The following is a 21,430-nucleotide window of genomic DNA, read 5'->3' as shown; positions in this document are numbered from 1 at the left end:
ATTAAGGCTTTGGATGAATTGATTGCTAATTATAAAATGCTTAAAGGCTTCTGTATTGGCAATTGCCTAAGTTGCACTGTGGTTTTCATTTTCTGTATGCATGATGGTTTAAATTATCACCTTCTCCCCCCCAAAAAAAATTTAAATCCTTTTTTTCTTAATTGAAATATAGCCAGTTGTTAGATTAATTTATGTATGGCTGAATGAATGGCTGAGCAGACAATAGGATGTACATACTGTATTGGTCTTAGCCTCTTTTCTCCTCCTGACTTCTGCCTGAAAACTGAAGACACGTTTTAGTCATCTGTTTTAGTACTATTACTGATACATTTTGGAACTGTTTTATTAGGATTCATCACATGAAATTCTCTATGCCAGTTCAAGCAAACATGCTTTATGTTCTCCTCCAACTGAATATGTGTAGAATGAGGAGAATAGAAGGTGGAACTATAGAATAGTACCATATCATTCAGTGGCTGAAAACAGCTAATGTAAACATTGAAGAAACATTTTGTCTAATTTGAATTTTAAGTGAGAATTAATTAAGATGATACTATTTTAAAATAGTGTTTTTAAAAATTTCTCAAACCATAGTCCAAAAATCTAGATTAGTTTTTATAGCCAGTCATTCTTCACTGCTAGTCAGTCTCAAGTTCAGTTATTTTTGTAACAGTAGCGTAAATCCTAGATTTAGTTTTAAACTAGGAAAATTATCTTAAAATGCATTTTAAATAATAATTACATAACTAATATATTCTAAGATTGGTTGTGATTTTATCCCCAGCACTATGTATTCTCACTGTCCTTAAGCAAGAGGAAATGGGAGAGGAAATGCAAAAAATATTCCTGGTCTGAAAGGTTTAACAACAACTATATACACATATTTTGGTGTATGTCTCCTTGAAACCAGAAGAACTGATCTTGAATAAATCATTATATTTATAAACTTCTTTAAGTGCATTTATTTACATTTCTAAAAATTGTAGTGGAAAGGAAAATGAGAAGGGAAAAAATAATTTCATTAATTAATTTCATTACTTTGAATCAGATTTTAATCACTTGTTCTTATACAAAATTCAGCAAATTATTGATGTGAATGCAGAATGCCAAGAGTAACATATAACTTTCCATACATCATCTGTTTTTTATGTTTGTCTAGCCTCAGATGTAGCCCACAATTTCATGTTGTAATGACAGAACCAGGTTCATTTTCAAAGTCAGTTTACTGGAGATTTCTAAACTCTGTTAATTTATTTGTATAAGGCTGATACAGCTAAATAGTACAGGAATGTGTGAGAAAATTTCAACCTAACAGCATGGTGGACAGGCCAATTACAATCTTGATAGAACTGACACTAGAGAAGATAACTTGGGAAGAGAAGAAGGGGAGAATACTGTTTCCTAGGTAGAAAGAGAACATTTCAGTACCTCTTCTGCTGCTTTCAAATCTTGCATTGAACAAGAACTTCACAGTCAATTTTTACATGCCAAACCTGAATCAGAGGACAAATTATTTGATGAATGGATGGCAACTATAATTAAGGCAACCTTTGTGTAACACCATCGTGTGCACCAATTAAGGCCTTTCCTGGAGAACTTGCTCATAGTCACTCATGCCTGGTCACCTTTAATTTGGACTATTGCAATATGCTTTTCATGGGGCTGTCACTGAAAATTACTCCAAAGCTTCAACTGGTTGAAAATGCAGCACTTTTAAAGTGATGGGAGCCTTTAACTTTTCCCGTTTAACACCTCTAAGGCAAGAGCTTCACTGACTACCAGTTTTCTTCTGGGTGTAACTTGAGTGCTGGTTGTTACCTTAGAGCTCTGTATGGCTTAGGTACTGATATTTATGGGATCATCTTCTAGTGGCTTCAATTTGCTAAAAAAGGAGAGTAGCTCTGGGCCCTTAGGAAATACTGTATCCAGGAGTCATAGCGATAAGCCATTTTAGTTGTAGCCTCCTTCTCTGGAACAGCATTCTTTATGAGGTCAGTGTGGCTCTAATCTATTTTCCCATTGGAAATCCATTAAGCCATTAAATCAAATCCACTTTGGGAATAACTTTGTGGTGATGGAGACTTCCCTGCTAAGTTTGGAAACTTTCGTCTATTTCTTGGAGTGTTTCTTATTTATCTTATTCTATAAGTTAATTATACTTTGGTTTAGATTAAAGCAGCATTTAGATTATAGCAAATAAATAAATAAATAAATATTCTTCCTATCTAATAGTTCATAGTGCTGCAAATACACATAGCTAACTTATATATCCATGGTACCTTCTGTTTCTTGAGCTCAGAAGTACAATGTTTGTCTTCCTGTCTTTATAAAACGTTTTAAAAAAATCTTGTATGTTGAGGCTGACACAGTCCAGACATTTTGTTTAGTTTGCATCCAGCCTTAAACAAACTAGTAGGATTTAATATAGTATTTGAATCTATTAAAAGAATAATTAAATTTAGATGCAGCTCTCAAATCTATTTCTGGGCATTTTATAATATAGTAAATACTAATTTTTGTCTTGTTTCTAGGTTGGGATAAACATTCATATGGTTACCATGGAGATGATGGGCACTCATTTTGTTCCTCGGGAACTGGACAGCCCTATGGTCCAACATTTACAACTGGTGATGTCATTGGTTGTTGTGTAAACCTGATCAACAATACCTGCTTCTACACAAAGAATGGGCATAGTTTGGGTATGAAAAAAATGATTCTATTTTGTAAAAATATCAAATACTGGATGATAGCAAATTTGACCATCTTTCCAAATTTTACATATATGTAATTTTGATTCAGAGCTTAACTCTGACCAAAAAATAAACACTCAAAAATATATAACAGTTAAAGTGTGGCTCAAACAGGTCTTAGTTTCTCAAGCAAGGTCCTTGTTAGTACCTCTCTGCGGACTATGATCTGTTTTGGAGAAATGTAATATCCATGCTTGTCCATTTTAAAAGAATAAAACATTATTAGTTTGAACTGAAAATACAGTTTAGTAGCATGCTTGAAATGCTTCTGTTCTGTGGGAATGGCATTCCTGAAACACTAAATGAATTCTGAAAGTGTTTCTGATCTTTATCAAAGTTCAGAAAACTTCATTCATTCATTCATTTATTCATTCATTCATTCATTCGTTCATATAGCCACCCATTTCAAACCAGTGACTCAGGGGAGCAAATAAAGACAATAAAAACACAAAAAAATGAAATACAAGCAACAGCTGATTGCTGTTATTTGTTGGTGCTATGATCTGTCAGTATCAGTGGCAATGGCAATTTGATAATAGCTTTGAAATTTATATAGTTGATTTTATTGTAAATATAGCCTTTTAATGTGATTGCTTTCCAGTTACTCTGGTTATCTCAAGAATTAATGTTTGAGTAAGTTAAATATTTTTCAATACAGCTTAATTAAACAAATAAGGATGTGGAATTATACATTCAGTGAAAAAAACATGAAATGAACACATATGTGATAGTTTCCCAGTTTGGTTTCCCTTGGTTTCATGTGTAATTGTAGTAAATATTGTACAATGAATGCATTACAGTTTTAATTTTCATCTTCAACAAAAGTGAAAAACCAATAGACCTAATTTTATAGGGCAGTTTCTTAAGGTAAAATATTGTATTTGATTTGAGAATGACAGTTAAAATACATAGCATTTAGTAGAACAATTAGACTTTTCTATGAATTGTTTATATCTTAGATAATATGTTGCCATTATAACTCAGAGTTTTGAAATCAGGACAGCAAAGATGAGCTGGATTTGTATTAATTAAATAGAATTATGGTCAAGCAATATAAAACACTGAAATAGTGAGCAAATTAAACAGAAGCAATAAAACAGTTGTGTAAAACCTTTGAAATTACAAGTTCAAAACAAAACAAAAATCAGAAGACCCTCCTCATAATCAAGACACTTTACCCCTTCTTATGGAAATCAGTGCAGATAAAAACTTGATAACTATGCTATTGATGGCAGGATTGTGACCCTTTAGCAGGAAAAAAAATCCTCTCCTTCATAACACATTTAAGTTTTTGTTGAGAGAAAGTGAAAATATTCTTGCATGTATGTTACTGTGGGAGAGACAACAAAAAATATACCAGTTGGGGTCTCGGTTTCCTTCTGGCTTTTGTTGGTGAATGGGACATCCATCTAATATTGTTGAAGGCAAAGTATTAAAATGAGCCAAAGTGAAGGTATTATTACCGGTAATATGCTGGCAAATAAAGTAGAATGAGTAGCTTGCAGGTGTAAAGTTTTTTCAACTAAAAACCCCACGACTGGTAATTTGGCTGTGGCATTCAGATCTGACTGTTGAGAACAATATCAAAAAGACTTTGAGGAGTTCAGTCTTAACTCTCTAGAACTAGCATCAATAGAGAAAAGAGAAAGAGATTTCAATACACAATTTGGCTAAGATTTTTGCTTCCATGTTGATGAAAAGAAGTGGCTTTCTCCTTGCAATCCTGCCATATATACTATTGTTCAGTTTTTTCCTGATGGTGATCTCATGGACACTGACATTCAGCAATGCAAGAGAGGCCTTTAGTTTGTTAAGTTATTACCCTGCTGTTCTTCGAGACCTCCTGGAGAATTGCCTCCATATATAAACAATCTGCTTTCTTTGAAAATAGTTTTACAACATTTCCAGCCTGGTGAGCATTAACAACTGTTCTTCGGAGGTCCTCAGAAGTCTCCTTTGTTTGAGCCGTGACATATTTCTATATAACTGTGTTGTGAAGATCAGATTTTGAATATCCAGAACACTGTTCTTTAGACAGGACACTCCCCGCCCCCACCTGATTATCATCCCATTGATTGAAAGACCTGGCTTTAATTTTCTTTTCAAATGAGCTGATTATCCTAGAGGCACATATACAATTAGGTGGCTTTGGATCATTTCCTCAATAAAAATGAACAAGAATATTTTTCACTCATATCTTTAATTGGATTCATTGTGGAGAAGAAGTCATATTTATACAGAAATATTGAAAATCCAAAAAGATTCAAAACATTTAAGCACCACTGTATTCAGAAAGAGAAAAGAGTTGCCTATATGTATTTGTCCTTCATATTTGACTTGATAAGGTATAGTCTTTATGATAACACCAAAATAACTTGCCACATGAGAATTACATTTCTGCAGTAGTAGAAAACGTTAGCTGGACTGCTACATATAAGAGACAGTGGTTATTTTGCCACTCAATTTGGTAGCAACTCATTTATTAGTCATAATACCATGTAACATTTAAAATAATACTGTATTTGTTTAAACTTGGACAAAGTCATCATTGGTGAAACGTCCTACGTTAGGTTTATTGCAATTACTTTGAAAATTTGAATAATATATTTGGTATCATAAGCGGAATAGTTAAGGCCTGGTTATACCAGCAGGTCTGGATACGCCAGGAGATGGATGAACTCAAAGGTTGCTCCACTGTTGCTCCACTGTCTATTACTTTTCTTCTTTAGTTCTGTTTTATACAGAACTGTTATATTCTAGTTTTTAATATTCCTTAATAATTATTTTAATTGCTTTAGGTTAACAATTGTTTTATATCTGTTTTATTGTACTATTGTATGCTGCTGAGTATCACTTTCCATGAGAAAGTGGTGGCCATACAAATTTGATAAACAAACAAGCAAGGACAGAATGGTAACCCTTTGAAGTTTGGTACACAGTAGTGGAAGTATGATTCATAAGAATTAACTAAAAAGAAGCTTTTCAGTTAGCTTTTCTTGAAGCTGAAAATAAGAATTTTACTTGGTAAATTGGTGCTTTTAAATACTTTGACAATCCTGTGCTTTCTGGCCTTGTTCATTACAAATGTAATTATGTAAATAATGGAATGCGGTTGCTATTGGATATCTTGCCTATATAAATTTATTTTCTAGCAGAAAGAAGTGAATAGCTGTTAATATTTTCTCTTGTATGGAGACATAATTTAACTACAAGACCATTGAAGCATGACTTGTGTTGACTGTGACAGCTCAGATTTTAATTAAATATTTCTTGATTACAGGTATTGCTTTTACAGACTTGCCGGTAAGATCATTGTATTAAAGTATAAAATATCTGTGCCCAAAGAGGATTTTCCTTGCTTGCGTATTATGCATTTTTCAGTTAGTTCTATTTTTTTTTAAATCATAAGAGCAAAGTGCTTTTTAAAAATATCAAAATTAATTAATAAGCATTTGTTTATAATAATGGCAGAGGATTCTAAGGAATTATGATTACTATTTGGAGTTATGTATTTCTAACTTTTGATGTTTTATCTGGAGGATTTGCAAATACAGAAATTTAAGTTTAGCTGTAGAGCACATCCTTTGCCTATATAAGGTCTTTGATTAGGTTTTTGGCATCTTCATACATATAAAAAGAAGTACTGACAAGAGGAAAATTTTGTGCTAAAATCTCTAGGCAACAATAGCTAGTTTTTATGCACAGCAATGAGGTAAAAGTACTGCACTAGCTTAATACCAATTCTGGCCTTCCCCAATCTGATTTCCCTCAAGATGGATGGACTTCTGCTTCCAAAATGCAAAGTCCACATTTTAGAGGCCATCCAGGTTGAGAAATGATGCTATAATAACTACATCATGTTATGAGAATGTATTGATTTTTGGTTTTTTGTTCTGGTAGATTTGAAAAATGTTGTCCAACACATTAACCCCCACCCACCCAACCCCCCAAAAGCAGTAGATTATTTTAGAATGTTTGTTTTATCAACCTGTTCATTACAAAAATTATTTTTTGTTTTTATAATTTTTTTATTCTTGGAGAGACAGGCCTGCTTCAGACTTTTGAAACCTAGATGTTGCTTCATTTCAGTTCATAAGATTATCAAGTCTATTGCCTATCCTGATTGGCAAGAACTCTGCAAGTTTCACTGAGTGAAATTTTTCCTCCTGAGGATTTCTTAAATAGTCTTGAAACTCAAACATTAACTACTTAATTTTTCTGTTGGTGGAGCATGCAGAAGTTATTAACTTAATTATATGGTTTTAATGCTAACTTCAAATTATTTGCATTTTGTACAATTAAATTTTATATTGTAATTCTCTCTTGCAGCCAAATCTATACCCCACAGTTGGACTTCAAACACCTGGAGAAGTTGTGGATGCTAATTTTGGACAACATCCATTTGTATTTGACATTGAAGACTATATGCGTGAATGGAGAACCAAAACTCAGGCTCAGATTGACAGATTCCCTATAGGAGATCGGGAAGGAGAATGGCAGACGATGATCCAAAAGTATGATTTGAAGATTATAATGAGTGTCTGTTTAAATTCCTATTCAAATTTGGGAGATTTTAAAACTGGTCCTGCAAATCTTGTTCTATATTTCTTGTGAATTAAGACATGCTTTCTTATTCCTGAGAGGATAATTTTATCTGATGTAGTTATCTCCATGTAACACCATGCATTTAACTCCTTTAAATAAATGTTACTCATTTTGTGTATGTGGTAGGGCTGTGCAGGACTTTGGATTTGAAGGGAAAAGGGTACGACGGGAGTTTCTTAACTATTTTTAAGGGCTGCTGTGAGGACAACCATGTAATCCTGGAAAAAGACATTGTTGTTTTAAAGAGTTTTAGATAGATGGTACAGCTCACAAACACAGACATGCATATTCGCATATACTCCTTGCAAGGCACTTTTCCCATTTTCATACCTGAAGCATTGCACAACTCTCATTATCTGATTACTGTAACTTGGTGATGGCTGCATTGATTTCTGGTCCAAACTTGTTCTAGTGCATCTAATTTAAAAGGTCTATTTTATGAGAACATCTTGAATCATTTTTGTGCTTGGAAATGTTAGAATTATTGTATGCGCGCTAATTTCAAGTTTAAAAGTGATCTATAAAATGCAAATGTAGTTGGCAAAATCATTTTAGTTTAAGTACTGCTCTTTTAAGCTTTGCATGCTTCATATTAATATTTTTAATAGAGTATGCAGCACGTACCAGGAGAGGATAATTAAATACACGGTACTTCATTTAGGACTAATCACTATTTCCAACTGTACATACCTTAATTCATACCATACCATTCAATCAAGCAGAGAGCTCTGTTTGGCAATCCTGTCATTATGGATTCTTTACAATCAGGATAGGGTATTTCATGTTATTGTGAATTGTTAGCACTGACGTGGATTAAGAAGATACTGTTCTAGTAATTTGATGGGAAGAATGTGTAGAATTATTTTCTCTTAATTATTCTATGAACAGTGTACTGCAGGTTTGATTCTGCTTGATTGAGGTTGGAAAATTGTGTATATTTTTTTCAGTGAAAGCTAAATTAACACATGCCATTTACCTACTGTTGCTGCTTTTCATTCAAAGCCATTTGTAACTAATATATGTTTTTGAATCAAGAGTCATGTGGACACATTTGGATAAATGGATAAATGATGGATAGAGAATGCAGATAATATTTCCTCTTTAATATCCAAAACTACTTTGTCTAGGACAAAGAATACTCTTTGCATGCACATTATTACGTGTGTTACACATCACTATGTTACTGTTTCTACCACATCTCTCACCGTACTAAACGATTTCTCCATTGTGTGTAATTCCATTTTATAGTCTTTGTTATCTTTGGCACTCTTGAATGTTCTGTTTAAACGTTTAGGTTTCAACTGGTAACTAACTTGAATGTACATATGTATTTAAATATACATATGTATCCAATATTAAATTGAGAAAAGTTAAATATATATAACTTGTAAATACATATCATTATATTCTTATTTATGTCATTATATTTTATAATATTTTTATTTTTAACTGTATATTAGAATAAATGTAGCATTTTATTCAAAGTAAATTTACATAACCTACTGAAAAAAGTTTGTATTGAAGTGAATCTTCAAGGAAAAGAAATACTTGTAAATAAATTGCCTAATCAGCAGGATTAAATGGTAAAGCTGCCTCCATGCTATATTTTGTATTAACTTTCTTTTACAGGATGGTTTCATCTTATTTGGTACACCATGGATACTGTGCAACAGCAGAGGCTTTTGCTAGATCTACTGACCAGACTGTACTAGAAGAATTAGCTTCCATTAAAAATAGACAAAGTAAGCTTGAATAGTACTGTGATGTCTAAAAGAATTTAAATATTGAGATATAGAAATGCTTCTTCTTAAGTGGCCTTTGGATTTCAGATATTATATTTCATTGATCACGGTTTTAAATATCTGAATAATCAGTAGAAGCATGATTTTCTTTTGTCAGAAATTGATTATGCACAAAAAATTGATAGGATTGTTACCTAATAAAAATAATGATTATTTACTTAATTTTATTTTTTTACATTTATATTATGTGTTTATAAAAACAGCTGAATAAACAAACTGATTAAAAAAAGCAATATGTAGAAATTTATTTAGTACACTTCTAATGAAGTAATGCTTACATGCTTTATTATTAGTTAATATCAATTTGCAGTTTAAAACTATATACATCGTCAAGACATTAATAGATACATAGCTTATAATTATGATCAAAGCTATCTGGAATATTTTATATATTTTTGATAACACTGTATTAGAACTAAAGCAGATTTTTAAAAATTGTCTGAATTCTTTTAGTTTAATTATTAACTTTAGATCCTAGTCATTTGATCAAAGTTAAATGTAATTCATCAACTTTAGTAAAACATGATGAGAAAGAGATTTGTGGGATCCAAGGAAAACATCAATATTGTCATAGCAAAGAAAGAAATTCAGGCTCTTATCAAGACTGGAGAGGGGAGATCCAGAAGTATTCAATTGTTGTTTAAACTGCTTGTGAAATATACATTTTTAAACTTGTACTTTTGTTTCTGCCAATAGGAATTCAGAAACTGGTTCTAGCAGGAAGAATGGGAGAGGCCATTGAAACAACACAGCAGTTGTATCCAAGTCTGTTAGAAAGAAATCCTAATCTTTTATTTGCTTTGAAGTGAGTTTTTATGTAAGGCAGATATTTGTAAATAAATAGTCTGGGGGAGTTTCTGTGTGTCCATTTTATGGTTTTCAAGCTCCTATAGCATCAAATTACTTTACTAATCATCTGGGAATTTATGTAGTTATGTTCACCGAATGAATAACAAAATAATGGCTCCAAACTTTGCCTAAATTTTTAATCTTAAAATTAAAAATTAGGAGAATTAAAAGCAAGATTAAAAAAATTAAAAAGTAGGTTAAAATTTAAACAAAACATTTCTGATTACGTTGATTCTATAATAGATCATTAGATGAAGATAGAACCTCTTTACACTCAGTATTTGTGAAGTGTGCCAATAACCATTCATTTATTTGAGTCTTGATTTCTATATGTATATTGCCCATAGATCATATCAGTGCTGCAATTCATTATTTTGCCTACAGAGTTGTGTCCCACCATTTCAAGGCTTATTTGTTGACAAAATGTTTTTTTAATCCCCAGAAGTGAAAGGGTAAGCCTAGAATCTCCTTCTAATAGTTACTCCCCCAAGAAGCAAAATTGATTTGATTGCATGGAACATATTTCTGGATATGCATGTTATCATTGCTTAATTCTCTAATGTACAGATTTCTATGGGAAAGGAAGAAGACTTCTTCCTTTATTATTTCATTATTTTAATACATCAATTTAGACACCTAATTAAATAGATGCATAATTGGCTATCATTTATATAACATAGCAGTAAGCCCCCATTGTAGAAATCTTTAGTGCGAATATTACAAGCTTGGTTTTTAAAATTATTGTTTGATCTTCATAAATATCTTCTCTTCATGTTTTCCAGGGTACGTCAATTTATAGAAATGGTCAATGGTACAGACAGCGAAGTACGGTGTCTAGGAGGTCACAGTCCAAAATCACAAGATAGCTATCCCGTTAGTCCACGATCATTTAGTAGTCCTAGTATGAGCCCCAGCCATGGAATGAATATCCATAGTCTATCAACCACGGGCAAAGGAAGTAGCACGCACTGTTCTGGTGAGTTTGAAGAAGGCGATACGTCGCTTTCTTATCTTCTTCAGAGTTTGTCACTTAGTACGTGGAATAATTTGTGTTGTGCATCCTGGCCTGGAATGTCAAATAGGAGAAACTGACCCTTTTTTGCCAGTATCTCCTTCAAGGGTTACAAGCTGTTTTATAATACTTTGTTCCCACTGCAGGCTGCACTTCTATGAACAGGTTCCATAATATGATCTAGTTTAAACTAGAGGAGTTCTTGCTTTGTGTGATGTCATTTGTTTTCAATAATGTTTCACTTAATAAAAATTAATTGGTATTCTGAAAATTTGGGGGGGGGGGGGAAGAAATAGGGCAGGAGGAAAAAGAGAAAGAATACATACTCAACACACCTCAAACTTCTAGAGGTGTTACCATTGCCTTCATGGTGAAAATAAAGATTTCTCAGAAATTCATGTCGTGACGTGTACCTAGAAGAAGGGAAGTTTCCTCTGTGCTTTTACACCATGTTTGTCCACACAGACTGTTCATGGTACCACTTTCTGGAAAAGAACTATCCTTAGAGCAGGACTGGCTTTTAAGTATTTTGAGGCAAGAACCAGGATTTATTTTAAATTCGCTTACTTGATGCATAAGTTTATTATGATTCGTTAATGCATACGTGCTACATGAGTTACATATACTGTAATCATGTAAGAACACATTCTATTCATTCAAATTATTATTTGATTCCTTCGCCTTTTTTTAGGTTTTGAAAATAGTTGCAGTAATGGAGTGATATCAAACAAAGTTCATCAGTCATATTGTCACAGTAAACATCAGTCTACCAGTTTAAGTGTACCAGAACTCAACAATATAAATGTAACAAGATCACAACAGATCAACAACTATTCCAGGTAAATAAATGTAATTCTGTCTAGTTTTATTCTTTTTCGCTCAGCTGTCGTGTTTTTTCTCTTGCTCTCCTTTATTGTACTCCTTTATTCCGCTCTTTTCTCGTTCTCCTCACCCTCACACCAGTATGGTGAGATAGAAGTGGGCTGCCACTGAGAATTGGGATGATAGTAGCTTGGCATCAATTCCCATGTGTGTATGTCAAGGACAACATATGACAATGTTAATAGGCTAAGTATCATGACAAGAGCTCCACCCCTCATCATGCATGGGTAGACTGCCTGCCTGCCAACTTCCAGATTGCAAAGGAGAGCAGCAAGAAAGCCCATGGCTTCATTTGAGCTCCCTAAAATTTAGAGCTAGGGCTATTTGGTATTTTTTTTATCATTTTTTAGGATTTTTCTACAGTTCATTTAACACCATGTTGAGCGGCAAGGTTTTCCATATTGATTCTCTTATCTTGGCACAGGGTAAGGAAAGAGCTTTCTTACCAAAGAAAGCAAAGGCTCTATTGCAGTGTTCTCCAACCTTGTCCACTTTAAGACTTGTGGACTTCAACTCCCAGAGTTCCTCAGCCAGCAAAGCTGGCTGAGGAACTCTGGGAGTTGAAGTCCACAAGTCTTAAAGTGGACAAGGTTGGAGAACACTGCTCTATTGAAAGAGTCAAGAACTACAGGATGCTGGGAGTTGTAGCAGCGGGTTCCCCATCCATGGGGCTACATCGTCCGCTCAAAACAGAATTTAGCTGTATTGTGGATATATAGTAAAATAATGGTGGTTTCCTGCCACATTGAGGTTGTAGATTACAATGTGAATATTTACAAATAAGATCTAATTATAAAAATTATCCATAACTTTCTTCACAGCAATGATGTAGACATGGAAACAGACCACTACTCTAATGGAGTTGCAGAGACATCATCTAATGGTTTCTTAAATGGTAGTTCTAAACATGACCATGAAATGGAAGAATGTGACACAGAAATGGGTCTGCAATGAATTTTTTTTATCTATCTACCTTTGCAAATATTGTTTTTTTATTACTGTTATTTGAAATGATTTCCGAATGATAAGGATATTTAACTCTTGTGTCAGTTTATATATTTAACATTATTATAAAAATATTTTATGCAAAGTATACCTCATACATACAACATGATATCCCCCAGATATTTTGTCCCCAAGTGTTTTGTCCATATTCATACTGATGAGAACAGGTCCAAAATACCTGGAGGATACAGACCACCTTTCCCTAAGTACATATATACTAAGTATCTCAAATATTTGAATTAGCATTATTTTTGTTGGATACCTTACCTGTGTCAGTTCCATGGCTCAGCTAAGCTGCAGAATACTGATGGAATCAGACTATTAAAATGGGGATAAGCTCCATTTGTGTTGTGTTTGATTAGGCAAGTGCTCAAAATGGAGAGTCGGATGTGCTTAGTAGTTTGATACTACTTGGTATGCTTCTTTGTGCCATCATTTGATTCTTCCGGGCTGAAAAGCATGTCTTAGCATCAGCCACATAATTTTCTTCCCAAACGGCTGATGTGAAATGAAAAGGCACAGACTGAACGATGCTACAGTACTCCCTCTACAAAAGTTTTAGGAAAAGAACCATTGCAGTCCACAGAACAAGATGTGAGGAGGGTTTTGTAGTTTTGGTGACTGCCTAAATTCTTTGTATGCTTTGTCTTACTATTTGAGATATAGATGTGATATTCTGTAGAAATATTAGAAAATAATTCTGTGACTGATCAGTTGAATTTTCAGAGGTCAGAGTTGGGATATAGTACCATGTTTCCCTGAAAATAAGACAGGGTCTTATTTTCTTTTGACTCCCTAAATATTGATTGGGTCTTATTATCGGGGGGGTATTGTTTTGGGGTTGCCGGGTGGCTGCTCTCTTGCAAGCGGGCACCCGAAGAACCAGGCACAGCCTCAGGGGCAAACGGCTGTGTTGCGCTGTCGCAGCAGCGCAACATACCAGCCATGAGGTGACCACGCTCACGAGCAGCCACCCGGCAACCCCCCTTTCCAGCTGGGCAGAGCGCCACTCACGGACCAAGTGATATCCCAAAGGTGCTAAGCCGCATGGTGCTCTGCCCTCCCCCCAGCTCCTGCGGCTTGACGCATTCGGGATACCCTTAGGTCAGTGCATGATGCTCTGCCCGGCTGGAAAGGGAGGTTGCGCAAGCGCCTGTTCCTTCCCCAGCTGGTGTGCCCCCCAACCTCACCATGCCCTGGCCCAGCTCTCCCTGCAGGGCCAGTGTGCCAGCGTTGCCATGCCGCTACTAGCATAACCTATTCTCCGGCTTCCAAACCCTGGAGATCCACAGCCGAGTCTTTCGGCAGCGGCCTCTCTGGGAGTACACTCTTTGGTTGTGGGCTGGCTGAGGCAGAGCATACTTCCAGAGCGTACAACCATAGAGCGTATTCCCAGAGTGGCAACTTCCGGAAGACTCAGCATCCTGCCTCCGTGCTTTGGAAGCCGTAGAAAAAGCCATGTGGGTGGTGGCGGCAGCGGAGATGCCCTGGCTCTGCAGGGAGAGTTAGGCAAGGGCATCGTGAGGCTGGGAGGTGCACGAGTGGGGAGCAAAAAAACTGCTCGCACAACCCCCCCTCTCTAGCCATGCAGAGCCCCATTCACTGACCTAGGGCATTCCGAAGACGCCAAGCCATGGGAGCCGGAGGGCGGCGAACAGGCGCTCATGCGGCTTGGCGATACCCCTAGGTTAGTGAATGCCGCTGTGCCTAGCTGGCTGCTCATGAGTGTGGTCACCTCATCGCTGCTGTGTAGTGCTGCTGCATCAGTGCAACACAGCCATTCGACCCTGAGGCTGTGCCCAGCTCTTCGGGAGCCAACTCACAAGAGAGCAATCCCCTGGCAACCCCCCCTCTCCAGTTGGGCACAGCACCGCTCACCGACCTAGCAGTATCCCGAAGGCACCAAGAAACACGAGCCTTTGCCCCCCCCCCCGTTCCTATCGCTTGGCGCCTTCAGGATACTGTTAGGTCGGTGAGTGGCGCTCTGCCTGGCTGGAGGGGGGGGGGTGTCCAGGGGGCTTATTTTCAGGGAGGGCTTACATTTTGCCTTATTATCAGGACATGTATTTTCGGGGAAACACGGGAAAAAGCTGTGAACAGATACAAACAGATACTTAAGAGACTATATTGCAGAGCAACATTTGCAACCTGCAAAAATGTCGTGTGCATTTTTCACCCAAGGACTGAAATAAGCCTAATAAGAGGCTTAAAACAGCGGTTTTGTTTGTCTGAAGGATTTTCCAAATTTCCCTGATTCTCTTTATTTTATAAAGGGATAGAATAATATAATAAGCCTTCGTTGTTCAGGTTCAAGGAAGCTATTTTATTCCTTAACCTTTTCCCCCCTCCCCAAGCCACCCCCCCCCCAAAAAAAAAACCTCAAGCATGTATATTCCAGAGAAGCAGAGGATCTTCAGTTTGCCACAGCTTTTGGCTTTGGTCTCAGCTTCATAGAACTCTCTTTCAAAGTATCGGTTGGTGTTTGTATTCCTTGGTGATTTCAGAAAAGCAGTCAAAACTTTTTTTCCCTGAGCATTTGCGTCCTTGAATTTTTTTTCAATTGGTGTGTCATACGAAGTTTCCTGGGAGGGTAGTATAGCATAGTGGTGTTGAATTTAGACTAGGGAGACACAGACAAATCCCCAACTGACATTCAAACTCTGTGAATGTTTTTAGACTAGCCACGCAGACCAATTTACATTGTAGGAATACAGTTAGTGAGAAGTTCTCATATAACTCTTTAACTGTCACTGATGAGAGATAGATAGAGATAGATAGATAGATAGATAGATAGATAGATAGATAGATAGATAGATAGATAGATAGATAGATGATAGATGATAGATAGATAGATAGATAGATAGATAGATAGATGATAGATAGATAGATAGATAGATAGATAGATAGATAGATGATAGATAGATAGATAGATAGATAGATAGATAGATGATAGATAGATGATAGATAGATAGAAAGAAAGAAAGATAGATAGATAGATAGATGATAGATAGATAGATAGATGATAGATAGATAGATAGATAGATAGATAGAAAGAAAGAAAGATAGATAGATAGATAGATAGATAGATAGATAGATAGATAGATAGATGATAGATAGATAGATAGATAGATAGATAGATAGATAGATAGATAGATGATAGATAGATAGATAGATAGATAGATAGATGATAGATAGATAGATAGATAGATAGATAGATAGATAGATAGATGATAGATAGATAGATAGATAGATAGATGATAGATAGATAGATAGATGATAGATAGATAGATAGATAGATAGAAAGAAAGAAAGATAGATAGATAGATAGATAGATAGATAGATAGATAGATAATAGATAGATAGATAGATAGATAGATAGATGATAGATAGATAGATAGATAGATAGATAGATGATAGATAGATAGATAGATAGATAGATAGATAGATAGATGATAGATAGATGATAGATAGATAGATAGATAGATAGATAGATAGATAGATAGATGATAGATAGATAGATAGATAGATAGATAGATGATAGATAGATAGATAGATGATAGATAGATAGATAGATAGATAGATAGAAAGAAAGAAAGATAGATAGATAGATAGATAGATAGATAGATAGATAGATAATAGATAGATAGATAGATAGATAGATAGATGATAGATAGATAGATAGATAGATAGATAGATGATAGATAGATAGATAGATAGATAGATAGATAGATAGATGATAGATAGATGATAGATAGATAGATAGATAGATAGATAGATAGATAGATAGGGAGGGAGGGAGAATCATTATGTTATCATAATGTACAGCAATCATATAAATACTGTATATGTTATATATATATAAATACTGGTTTAAATTTGAACATGTCCCATACCTGCATTGCTTTCATCATTATCTAATTACTACCTTGTTTTTCTTACAGAGGTGGATTCCAGTCAGTTAAGACGCCAACTGTGTGGTGGTAGCCAAGCAGCTATTGAAAGAATGATTCACTTTGGCAGAGAATTACAAGCTATGAGCGAACAACTAAGAAGGGAGTGTGGCAAAAACTCACAAAACAAGAAAATGCTCAAAGTAAGTCATGTCACCTTTGTGTAGAAATTGCTAATAACATGGTAAGTTCAGATCCTACTCCATTTATACAATGTAGAGGAAAACTGTAGTTTGCTTGCAGACATTTCATTAGTCAGCTAGGTAACATCTTCAATGAAAGTTAGTGGTTCTACCACAAAACCGCGGACGACAAAATCGCGGTCGACGAAAGCGCGTATGTGACGTCATCACAGCGCGACGAAAAAGATCGAAAAATGTAAAAAATAAAGCTAAAACCTTCCCCTAACCCCCCCAAACCTAACCCTTAACCTAACCCTAAACCTAACCCTTAACGTAACGAAAAACCTAACGCTAACCCTTAACCTAACGCTAAACGTAACGCTAACGCTCTAACCCTTAACCTAACCCTAACCCTAACCCTAACCCTTAACCTAACCCTAACCCTAACCCTTAACCTAACCCTAACCCTTAACCTAACCCTTAACCTAACCCTAACCCTTAACCTAACCCTTACCTTTATGTGAATCGGCTTGCTGTAATTTAATTTTTATTTCAATTTTTCGATCTTTTTCGTCGCGTTGTGATGACGTCACATACGCGATTTCGTCGACCGCGCTTTTGTGGAACGCGCTTTTGACGGGTCACGAAAGTTAGTATGGGGTTTGCACCCAACTTATTGTATATATAGTTGCTTTCCCTGCCAGTTTTGATGAGGATGTGGCTTTCTTTGCAGTAGTTCCTAGATTAGGATAGCATATTTTGCCTGATTGCTTAAGTGGTGTTTATCCCTATTTATCCAGGTGTTTGGCTGCTAGAGAAGAATGTGTTCTGGTCTTTTTGTTTCCTCCTTAGCTTTTTTACTATCTCTTTTGAATCCTAGACTAAACTGAATCCAGAAATGTTACCGATATCTGGAAGTTTTGCATTCAGACAAATCAGCCATCATTTGACCCAGAGAAATAAACCACATTCACATGCTATTCAAAAGACACAATAAAAACATTAGGAAGGAAACAAAAAGACCAGAACATACCCTCTCCAGCAGCCAACCTCCAGATAAAGGATTAATTAAGGAAAACAGTCACGCCGAAAACAATAGGAACTATCAAGGAGAAAACCATCATCATCATCTCCTTTTACAACCCCATAATCCTTTTCAGGTTGGATTCTGGGCAGCTGAATGGAGCAAGCAGAGTGCTTACTGGCCGGATGCCCTTCCTGTCGCCAGTGCGGACTTTTATTCAGCAGATACATTCTCATTGTGTCCAGAGAGAGAAATATCTGCCTCTACCTAGGATTGAACTCACAGCCTCCTGATTGTGAGCCGAGATCTCCACCTCTAGGTCACACCATCGTTCCTTTCAAGGAGAACACCATACCGCCACTAAAACTGGCAAGGCAAGCTATAAACAGATAGCAAACCCCACACTTACTCAAACTTATGAATCTACCTTCTTGGGTAATGAAATGTCTGCAAACAATTAAGCTCAGAGAGCGCCAAAGACTCCCCAGTTCAATCCTGAGCTACATAAATTGTCTTCTCTTGGTACTGAAAATATAGATAGCATGAAATTGTGCTGACTTTTTCTTTTGCATAAGTGATTGGAAGATTGAATTGTATTGAGGGGAATGCAGTAGAATTTATCCTATTAGAATTGGTTGGTGGGAATTAAATAAAACATTTGCCTTCTTTTTTAGGCAATTCTCCTCCTTTTCTCTTAACTAGCACATTTTCAGTCTTTATTGAGGTTTAATACTAGAAACTATTATTATTTTATTATTATACAGAAGTAACACCAGTTGACAATATTAAAGGGAGGGGGTACAAATATTTCAAGTGTATATTTTGAGAAATGTTATGATGCATCCGATGAGAGATTCAGATTTGATCTGAGTAAGGTAAAACCTAATACTGAAAATAGCTTTAGTTTATTTCAGTAGGAAGAACAACGTAAATGTCATAATTCACACAATTAATAGAATCATAGACTTAGGTAAAGATAAAGGTTCCCCTCGCACATATGTGCTAGTCGTTCCCAACTCTAGGGGGTAGTGCTCATCTCTATTTCAAAGCCGAAGAGCCAGTACTGTCCGAAGATGTCTCTGTGGTCATGTGGCTGGCATGATTAAATGCCAAAGGCGCATGTAACACTTACCTTCCAAACATGCATTTTTTTACATGCTTTCGAACTGCTAGGTTGGCAGAAGCTGAGACCAGTAATGGGAGCTCACTCTGTTACACAGCACTAGGGATTCGAACTGCCGAACCGCTGACCTTTCTGATCAACAAGCACAGCATCTTAGCTACTGAGCCACCACGCCCCTAATCATAGACTTAGAAGGGCTCATTTAAGTCATGAAGTCTATTCTCCTGCTTTATGCAGTAATCTTAAATTGAAGCATCTAGAATAAATGGCTATCCACTAATTTCAAAGATTTGTTTCCTCAACAGGATGCTTTCAGTTTACTTGCATATTCTGATCCATGGAATAGTCCTGTTGGAAATCAGCTGGATCCCATTCAGAGAGAGCCTGTATGTTCAGTTCTCAACAGCGCAATACTAGGTAAGCCTGTTAAGTTTCCTTCCTTATAAACATTTGTAAAGGTACGTTAAACACATAGGAAACAGATTACTTGACTATTGAAGGAACTTCTGATAAAAAATAATTCTTGTGCTGTAAGCCATTACATATTAGTATTCCATTGGGTCTGCCATTTATTATCAAGCTCATGATGTATCGTACAAACAAGCAGTTCTATCCAGAGGCTTCTTAGCAGCCAGAGTAGGAGAGCCATTTCACCCACCCACCCACCCCCGCCATGTACTCCACTACCCTCACTTCTTTTTCACTCTGCCGGTCATAGGGAAATATGAAATATAATGGCCTTTCAGCTTAGAAATGAAGGATTGTTCTATTACACCTAAAATAATTAGTATCATTCCATAAGCAGTCTTGACATTCAGGTATTGTGTCACCCAGGCTAAGCGCCTTTGCATTACTAGTTGAGGGGATACAAATGGGCCTTCTCTTTCACCAACGTCAGAACTTTCTATCAAGAGTTTATTAACATTCAGTGAATATTGGAGGCATTAACAGTTTATGATTTGACATGGTCTGCATAGTGAACTAAACTACTGCTTAGTATGGAATTAACAGCCCATCCAGTAATGTTGAAAATAAATCATTAAATCATTGGGTAGAAATATTAGTGGATATCGTTTTTTGAGAAGTAAAACAAGTTAAAATAGTGCATTGTTGAATTTTTTCAGAGACACACAATCTACCAAAGCAACCTCCTCTTGCTCTCGCAATGGGACAGGCTTCACAGTGTCTAGGTCTGATGGCCCGATCAGGAATTGGATCCTGTGCATTTGCCACAGTGGAAGATTATCTACACTAGCTATGCATCTGAAGGTGTCCATGGTGTATAATGTGGCATATATTCAACATGAAAGTAGACCAACTCTGCCAATTGGGAGTTTGGATTTTTTTTAATTATGTACTAAGGACAGGTCTGTTGCTTTACATTGCTTCCTAGTTTACAGCATGATGCAAATGATTTTCTAAACTACTGTTAGGAGATATTTTCCATCTTTAACCGGAGTTAAATATCATCAGTAACATCAGATTGAAAAAACCTTTGAATTGTTACAAACAAACCAAAAAGTTCTGCCTTCCTCTTGGAGGACAGGGCAAAATAGATAATGTTGTGGATGTGTTAGTATGTGGGTGATGTAAACTTCAAGCAGGATAATTTGCCAACTTTCACCCTCATTACATAGATCAATCAAATGTAATTTGCAAACTGCATATGTACCTGACAGTTTGGCTGTATAGTATTGATGGGAAGAAATATTTTTAATGTGTACTGTAAAACTTGAAATACTCAGGAGCTGAGTGAATATGTTTGTTGCTACTTACAATCTCAATCTGTTTCCTAGTGATTTTTGTTTTAACATGGTCGTTTCAGCTCTGTTTCCTGTTTAACTGCAAACAACTTATGTTGTAGACTCACCTGTTTAACTGTTGTATCATAACAGTATTACATGTCAACACAGTGTGGTTATGGCCTATTTATATAAAAACCAAATATTTAGTCAATTTCAGTCTTAATTTAATCTTTGTACACCCTGCATTTTAAAAAGTGCTTAAATGAGTACTCTATTGCAATAAAATGTAGTGATACCATAATTAATCAGCCATTAAATACTTACATATGGTAGGATTGCTACCTTATTTTTCTGCTTGTGTTGTATTTGGGATTCAAGTAGATAAAATTTAAATATTCAAATTTAAATACTTTGGTTTCTCTTCAGATCATATAAATCTTTCACCTTTAAAGTATTATTGCTACATCAAGTCACATATCCTGGACCAAAATCCTGTTATGATTTAAGGCTGATGCAACTAAATTAAGTGCCCTGAATTACTGTGGTTAACTTTTGCTTTTT

At 35.8% G+C, this 21,430-nt stretch overlaps 1 protein-coding gene across 1 annotated transcript in view; it reads left to right on the top strand.

Annotated features, from left to right (window-relative positions):
- Positions 1 to 21,215, top strand: part of RANBP9 (RAN binding protein 9) — a 40,118-nt gene extending 18,903 nt beyond the window's left edge. The window contains exons 4-14 of the mRNA XM_087707413.1: positions 2,532 to 2,699; positions 6,031 to 6,053; positions 7,080 to 7,264; positions 8,985 to 9,097; positions 9,854 to 9,962; positions 10,789 to 10,982; positions 11,710 to 11,857; positions 12,722 to 12,843; positions 16,847 to 16,998; positions 19,430 to 19,541; positions 20,249 to 21,215. Of these exons, the coding sequence (XP_087563539.1) occupies positions 2,532 to 2,699; positions 6,031 to 6,053; positions 7,080 to 7,264; positions 8,985 to 9,097; positions 9,854 to 9,962; positions 10,789 to 10,982; positions 11,710 to 11,857; positions 12,722 to 12,843; positions 16,847 to 16,998; positions 19,430 to 19,541; positions 20,249 to 20,379 (1,457 nt within the window). The 3' untranslated portion in view covers positions 20,380 to 21,215. The remainder of the gene's footprint in view (positions 1 to 2,531; positions 2,700 to 6,030; positions 6,054 to 7,079; positions 7,265 to 8,984; positions 9,098 to 9,853; positions 9,963 to 10,788; positions 10,983 to 11,709; positions 11,858 to 12,721; positions 12,844 to 16,846; positions 16,999 to 19,429; positions 19,542 to 20,248) is intronic.
- The last annotated feature ends 215 nt before the right edge of the window (positions 21,216 to 21,430 follow it).

The sequence above is a fragment of the Thamnophis sirtalis genome, unplaced genomic scaffold, assembly GCF_051295495.1.
Source record: "Thamnophis sirtalis isolate CommonGarterSnake01/CBP01778 unplaced genomic scaffold, rThaSir2_p1.2 scaffold_2, whole genome shotgun sequence".
In the NCBI taxonomy this organism is placed as follows: domain Eukaryota; kingdom Metazoa; phylum Chordata; class Lepidosauria; order Squamata; family Natricidae; genus Thamnophis; species Thamnophis sirtalis.
This window is presented reverse-complemented; position numbering and strand designations above follow the sequence as displayed.